Source organism: Canis aureus, chromosome 38, assembly GCF_053574225.1.
Source record: "Canis aureus isolate CA01 chromosome 38, VMU_Caureus_v.1.0, whole genome shotgun sequence".
NCBI classification, from domain to species: Eukaryota; Metazoa; Chordata; class Mammalia; order Carnivora; family Canidae; genus Canis; species Canis aureus.
The window spans coordinates 2653680-2660991 of record NC_135648.1 but is presented as its reverse complement, the minus strand read 5'-3'; the positions used below and the strand labels follow the sequence as shown (position 1 = coordinate 2660991).

The following is a 7312-nucleotide window of genomic DNA, read 5'->3' as shown; positions in this document are numbered from 1 at the left end:
AGGGAGAGCAGGTGGGGACCCTGGGGCCGCTCCGTGGGGAGGCGGCGCCGTAAACAGCGCCTTGATGTTAGCAACGGCCCGGGCCTGCGGGAGCCGGGGCCGCCCGGCAACGCGCCCCGTGCTTGTCAACAGGGGTCCGCGGTGCCTCCCCCCCGGGGCCACCCCTCCGGGCAGCAGTGGCGCGCCGGGCCGCCTCCGGCCTCCGGGCCGCCCCCCGCACCCCCCGCCCCGCCCCGCCCCGCCCTCCGCTGCCCGCGAGCGTCCGCCCGGCCCGGGAGCGCCCCCATCCGGCCAGAGAGGGACTGGGCCCCGGGGGGACCTGTGCAGCCGCCCGGCACAAATACAAATAAGAGCATCACTTTTTTCTTAATAAATTTATTCACAAAAAGTGAGATTGCGGAGGGCCTGGGGGCTGTACACGGGCGGGGCCCGGGGGGCTCTGTACATGGGGCTGGGAGACCGGGGAGCCTCCGGGTGGAGGGGTGCTTCTTAATAAAAAAAATAATGGGAGCTACAACCACCGCCTCCCCCCTCCCCGATTAAAAAGACACAAAAATAGACGTCTCTGAGGTAAATGGGGCTTCGGGGTCTCGAAAGGGCTTCACAGGTGCCGGGGCTGAGAGGGCTGGTCACAGGCACCGGGGCGGCTCCTGCATCAGTTGGTAGAACAGCACGTAGCCCTCGCTGGACGCCACCTGGTTTTCACTGACGGGGGACACTCTGGGAAGAAGGGAGCGGCGGGCTCTGATCACCCTGGCTACTCCCTCCTGCCCACGGCTACTCCCTCCTGCCCACGGCTACTCCCTCCTGCCCACAGCTACTCCCTCCTGTCCACCACTACTCCCTCCTCCCCACGGCTACTCCCTCCTGCCCACAGCTACTCCCTCCTGTCCACCACTACTCCCTCCTCCCCACGGCTACTCCCTCCTGCCCACAGCTACTCCCTCCTGTCCACCACTACTCCCTCCTCCCCACGGCTACTCCCTCCTGTCCACCACTACTCCCTCCTCCCCACGGCTACTCCCTCCTGCCCACAGCTACTCCCTCCTGTCCACCACTACTCCCTCCTCCCCACGGCTACTCCCTCCTCCCCACGGCTACTCCCTCCTGTCCACCACGACTCCCTCCTCCCCACGGCTACTCCCTCCTGCCCACGGCTACTCCCTCCTGTCCACCACTACTCCCTCCTCCCCACGGCTACTCCCTCCTGCCCACGGCTACTCCCTCCTGTCCACCACTACTCCCTCCTCCCCACGGCTACTCCCTCCTGCCCACGGCTACTCCCTCCTGTCCACCACTACTCCCTCCTCCCCACGGCTACTCCCTCCTGCCCACAGCTACTCCCTCCTGTCCACCACTACTCCCTCCTCCCCACGGCTACTCCCTCCTCCCCACGGCTACTCCCTCCTGCCCACGGCTACTCCCTCCTGTCCACCACTACTCCCTCCTCCCCAAGGCTACTCCCTTCTCCCACAAACCCAAGCTCCCGTCTTAGGAAGAGCACTGCTCTCCCTGGGGCTGCAGGGGCTGCGGGAGCTGCGGGAGCAGATCGGGCAGGAACCCGAGGAGGCTGTGCTCACCGAGAGTCGTTGTAGACATGCCAACCAGTCTGGCATCTGCACAGGGCTGTATAGTGGCCGTAGTGGACGCTGCCCGAGTGGTTGCAGAGGGCGTACAGCTGGTACACGGGGCTTCCTGCGGCGTTGGAGTGGATGGAACCCCACCATCACGGCCGTGCCCCCCACTCCCCAGCTCGCCAGACCTCCCCTTCCACACTCACCGGCTTTGTCGCTGGCAAAATCCCCCAGGCTCAGTCGCTGCAGCGGGAAGTCTACACCTACCGAACTTTTCTTGATGGAGCCTCGGGAGGCGGAAAAGCGATTAAGATCTAAGCCCTAGTTAAGGAGCATCCGGGGGGCAGAGGGCCTCTGAAGGGGCTGAGGTCTTGGATGCCGTCCCCTCACCTCTCGGAAGGCACCCGGGGGCACATTGGGGTGAGGTGGAGCGGCAGACTTTTCCTAAGGGAAATTCAATTCCCAAATGTCCAGCCTCTGCAGACCGGGCACATGCAGGGGGAACGGATGGGAGAAATAAGAATTTGAAGGTTAGGATACGAAGCACGAGGATTCGGGGGAATCTTTGTACGGTCAACTTTTTGGTACTTCGCGTTTTCTGCCGACACCGGTCACACACCTGAGTAAACGGCAGATAACACCGTGTGAATGTGCCCCTCACGTCAATCAGCTTTTCTGACACCCCGACTCACAGTCACTATGCTCCCCATCACTTCTGCATCCCCTGGGCCACTGCCCTTCGCCCGAGGATTACTAGGACGTATCTGAGACTCCAACACACACCAAGAAGTACGGATACCGTGCCCCATACCAAGCACCATGCACCCCCTTTTACCCATATGGCACCCCCTCCCCCGGCAGGCCTCCCACCCTTACTGCATCCCTGTGAAACCGCACATACTGGAGCATTCTCGGACTCTAGCTCTTCTTCCTTGGTGAACAGGCTGAAACAATCCCGCAGAGACACCTTGCCCCCGGCAAATCCTTTCTGGGGGGCGGGGGGGACGGGAATGAAAGGTCAGCATGTTCTGAATTTCCTTCTGCAACTCTTCTTAATCAGTCCAGGCTTCAGTTGTATTCCAGAGACCCGCAGGGTTCCCTCCCACGCTGGGGGTGGGGTGGGGGGGTGGGTAGGGATGGGTTGCAGAACCCATGTCCCATCCACCCCAGGAATCCTCTGGAATCCCACCTTGGGGATGGGCAGGGACAGGTCACAAAAAACCTCGAAGGTCGTGGAGCGATACCCACAGGCCTGGCACTTGAGACAACTTTTCAACTGGCCCACAAACAGGTCTAGACAGAAGCGAAGAGGCAGGAGAAACAGTCACTGTGGGGAGCCCGAGATGCTTCCTTGGGTTCCCCTCTCTTCCCACGGCTCTGCCCGACACTTCCCTTCCTAACGCCCGCGCTCCTAACAAACCCCTAACAAAGCCTGTCCACACTTCCATCGTCTGGCCTTGCCCCCACACCCCTCACAGTGTCAATTCTCCCAAGCCTGCAATGCCCCCCCTCACTAATCATCCCGCAGGGCTTTGTCCGCTCCGTACCCACAATCTTGCTGTCTTCTCGCTCCAGGTAACGCTTCCACATTAGGTTGGCTCTGTCATCATCACTACCTCAGATCAAGGAAGTGGGGAGCACCCATGAGACAGGGGAACACTGGGCATCCCCAACACCACAGCAATGACCCACACAGCCCTGCATTCCACCCATACCCCAGCTCCTTCTCTACATTTCAAAGAAGTGTCCTAGGAGTAACGCTTTAGGGGCACCTGGGTGGCTCAGTTGGTTAAGTGTCCGCCTTCCGCTCGGGTCATGATCACAGGGTCCTGGGATTGAACCCCACATCAGGCTCCCTACTTGGTGGAGAGCCTGCTTCTCCCTCTCCATCTGCCCTTCCCCTCTGCTTGTCCATGGTCTCTCTCTCTCTCTCTCTCATCACTGTCTCTAAAATAAGTGAATAAAATCTTAACAACAAAAAAAGGAGTACTGCTTTAGAAGACTTTCTGGGGAAACCCAAGGCGAGAGGGAAAGGAAGGAACACAGGCAGGGAACAGCTGACTTGACCTGGCTTTAAACGCTGTATGTACCGGGCTGAAAATGAGCTCTCCTCCCCTCAGCCCGGGGACACCCCTAGCACTAGCCTCTGCCGCCATCTGCACCCCTTGGCCTCCTTCCTCGGACTTCTGCACGGCTTCTCAAACCATTTTCTAGACTGGGTGTTTCCCTGGACCCTACAGCCTGTCTTGATGAGCTCAGTTCTATGAAGGACAGTGGCTGCTGAGAAACTACCGGGAACACAAGGGAGAGAAAGTGACTTTACCTCAACTCAGGTTCTTCTAGCAGAGCTCCTCCGCGACGGGGCTGGGCGGGAGCTGGACTGCTGGCCAGGATGGGTGGAGCCCGGCGGCCCCGCCGGTTGATTTCAAGGTGCAGCCGCTCCATGAGGAGCTTCAGGAACTCTTGGGCATCCTGCTGGCTACAGCCAGAAACAGAGTGTGGGCAACTGACAGCCCCCGCCCCTGGTCCACAGACAGTATCTCCTGCCCAGACATCGGTCCCTACTTCCTGGATCAAGCACGTCTGAAGGCTCAGAACAATGGTGCCAGGGCCTCTGCTTGGTCCAACCCCCAGATGTGGCCACAGAGAAATGTCATACCCTCTAGCTCTCCCACCTGTATCCAGAGAAGGAGGGAACGTATTTCTGGAAGACAGCTCGGAATCGAGTAGGATTCACAGCTTCACAGGAGTCAGGGTGCCACAGGGCACCAATCACATCGGCAAAGGCTGTTGGGGTGGGTGTGGGGAAAGAGGAGTTAATGACTGGAAGAGGCAAGCCACAGGAGGCTCAGAGGGCAGAAGACAACCTCTAGGGAAGCAGGCACCAGCAAAAAGATACAACTCCCAGACTCAAGGGTCGGGGCTGCCGGGGCTGGCAGATGGACCCAGAGGTTGGGGAGAGAACTGGAAAGGTGGGAGCAGGAGTGGCTGCTGCACCTTCAGTGAGCTCTTGGGCTCGACCCCCTCCAGGCACCTCTTGCCGGAAGTCCCTTCGCAGACAGAAGTCCCGAAGAGGCCGAGTGCTGCTCAAACACTGTAGCACTGCATTCAGGAAGCACTGGGGAGCAGGAGACACCGCCGTTATTTCTGTAGACCAGGGACTGACCGGAAGCCTAGAAGAGCTTCAGTGCTCTCCTTTCCCATCTTCCCCACCTTCCCCACCTTCTGAAAGTCAGCACCCTGCCCCCAGCACCATTTCACATTCCTTTTAGAAATGCCGGACAGGAGAAAGGCTCTCACCGTGTTCCCCAGATTTCGGAGGCCAACGTGACCAGAGCCCAGAAGCAGTGTGTGATGAGCCTGGAAGGTCAGAGTAGAGTCAGCAGGTTCCCATGTATCCCACCTGGCATTTTAACCTTTCTACAGCATGCTGCCCACTGCTTCCCCATCCCCGTCCTTCACCCTCAAACTCCACCCTCCTTCCCTCACAGGGTACTGGGGGCTCCCTACCTCACTGGCCATGAGCAGTAAGCCCATCACAGCTGAGTGTACCACAGACTCGGCCATGGCTGTCCCGCCTGTTCCCCACTTACTCCTCTGCCCAGCTAGCCGGCGCTGCAGCTCCTGGGGCAGCTCCCCAAGCACTGGCATGGCTGCCCAGCTGCTCCCCACACCCACCTTGCTTCCCCCAAAGCCCCGTCCTGCCCCCGTGGCCCCTTCCTGAACCCTCTCCTGATGGCTCCAACTGCAATCAACCTAAGCTCACTTGGCTCGGGAAATGGGCAACCACACTAACTCAGATATTCTGAGCCCCGCCCCTCATCAGCTCCAGAGATTAATTAGGCCTAGGCAGCGTCCTAGGAGAGAAGGTGAAGCAAGGGAGAGTAAGGGCCCTGGGGACCCAGAGAAGAATCTGCAATGGCTGGATTAAATCCCTGGGGACCGAAATGGCACACCATGCTAGGGAGTCACAGAAAACCCGAAAAAGGTCTATAAGGAGCAGTGGTACTTAAGTGAGGGAGAGGAGAGTCCCAGCTGCTGTAATGAGGGATTGGGGAAAAGAGGGAAAAGAAAGCCACGTGATGGCAAGAAAGCTGGAGGCAGAGAGGAACACGGGCTTGGAAGGCCACGTGTGCTGGCGAGTCCTCACCATTTTGTCATCGGAGTAGAAAGACTCAGAGGGCCGGGCAGATATGACGTGGAAGGAGCCATGGGAAGTAGGGGGCTCCGTCCGTATACTGAGCAAGGTGGGAGGACCAGGAAAGCCCCCGAGGCGGCGGAGAGAGGCGCTCCGTCTCAGGGTGGGAGGCTCAGGCCGGAGCGCCAGGCGGCTCAGCGCGGCCCCTAGCTCTCCAGCACCACGATGCCCTCCCAAGGCAATCCCCATAGGACGCAAGTCCCCACTGCTCACAGACTTGGAACGAGCTAGGTTGGTCCTGGAAGGGAGAGGCAGAGCCACAGTTGGGGGTGGTGAGCCAGGCAGGGGAACTCCATGATCTGCCCGGAGGGGTCCTCGGGGACGAGGACCTGAGGTCCGGCCCCGTCCCAGCTCCAGTTTCTTGAGCCGTTCCTCGGGGGGACCTGGCCGGGGAGGCAGAGGTCTTAACATGGGGTTCGGCCCAGGGGCTGGGTTTCGGCGCTCCTTGCTTCGGGCCCTCGGGGCAAATGGTAGCTTGGATCCCACTCGTGGCTGGACATTAACGGGTGGCTCTCGGGTCCGGCCCAGGCGGTGCTCAGAGGCCTGGGGCATCGTGGACACCACAGGCTGGACCTGGGAGGAGAAGAGAGGGTCAGCGTGTGAACATGGAGGCACCAACTAGCTTGCACCCGCACTGGGGGGAGGAAGCACATCTCTCTCAGTTAGCGTCCCGGTGCCGGGCGTGGTGTTTCCGCACAGCAGATACTTAGTATCCACCGAGGAAAGGACGCGGTGACAGCAGCCCGCGGCTCCGAGGCATCCGGAACGCCCCTCCTGCAGGAGCAGCTGGGCTGGAAAGCCGAGGAGAGTCTCCATCTCGGCCTCTTCACCATCCAAGGCTCCCAAGGGCCCCGCACCCGGCTGCTCAAGCGGGGGGTGCCCCGGGTCACTCAGAACCTCGGGGCAAACACGGCGTGGACGTGGGGAGGTGCCGGGAAGGGGCACCCCGCCCCCCACCCCCCGCCCCTCCGGGCTGCAAACGAAGCCGCCAGACCCAGCGGCTTGCCAGGCCCTCCCCCCCAGCCCTGGGCGCCCACGAGGTGTCGGGGGGACGGGGGGGGCACAAACTACTCCCCGACCCGGATCTCCGCACCTCTCCCACCGCCGCAGGCTTCAGCCGGGTCCGCCCCCCTCGAGGGCAGAAGGCCGAGGCCGCTGATTGGCTGCGGGGTCGGCGGCGTATCCCCTGCGGCCCGAGGATGCTGTCCCTCCAGGCCGGCTCCCCCGGGCCTGCGCGGCCCCCCGCGCCCCGCCGGTGCGGACGGCGTCCTCTGGGGTCCCGGGCCGTCTCCCCGCGCCCCCCCCGCCCCAGCCCCAGCGCCCCGGCCCGTACCTGTCCCCCGGTGAGGCGGCGGGGGAGCCCAGCTGGGGCCGAGCCCCAGCTCAGGGCCACCCCCTGCTCCCCCCGTGCAGCCCCCCCGAGGGCCGGGCTGCAGCCGTGGCCGCAGCCGATGCCCAGGTCCGTCCCGCCGCAGGGGCCGCCGCCATCTTTGTTGGTCCCGCCCGGCCACCGGCCGCCGGCTTCACCGCCTCTCACGGC

The 7312-nt window shown here is 62.0% G+C and overlaps 1 protein-coding gene across 1 annotated transcript; it reads right to left on the bottom strand.

Annotated features, from left to right (window-relative positions):
• Window positions 1–364: 364 nt before the first annotated feature.
• Window positions 365–7306, bottom strand: USP21 (ubiquitin specific peptidase 21). The gene is made up of 13 exons (XM_077886963.1): window positions 7106–7306; window positions 5725–6345; window positions 4875–4934; window positions 4572–4692; window positions 4250–4361; window positions 3898–4053; window positions 3122–3186; window positions 2764–2867; window positions 2476–2562; window positions 2115–2193; window positions 1781–1888; window positions 1581–1695; window positions 365–720 (listed from the first exon to the last, which is right to left on the bottom strand). The coding sequence occupies exons 2-13, from the start codon at window positions 6322–6324 to the stop codon at window positions 630–632; spliced, it is 1698 nt and encodes a 565-aa protein (XP_077743089.1). The 5' UTR covers window positions 6325–6345; window positions 7106–7306; the 3' UTR covers window positions 365–629.
• Between the last annotated feature and the right edge of the window lie 6 nt (window positions 7307–7312).

Bases quoted from the DNA above. Each gene is read 5' to 3' on its own strand.
- USP21 (XM_077886963.1), bottom strand. From the start codon at position 6,324: ATGCCCCAGGCCTCTGAGCACCGCCTGGGCCGGACCCGAGAGCCACCC. The intron at 3,187-3,897 runs GTAAAGTCACTT...GATCTGAGGTAG, and splicing joins CTAGAAGAACCTGAGTTGAG to TGATGATGACAGAGCCAACC. The intron at 1,696-1,780 runs GTGAGTGTGGAA...CCAACGCCGCAG, and splicing joins TTTTGCCAGCGACAAAGCCG to GAAGCCCCGTGTACCAGCTG.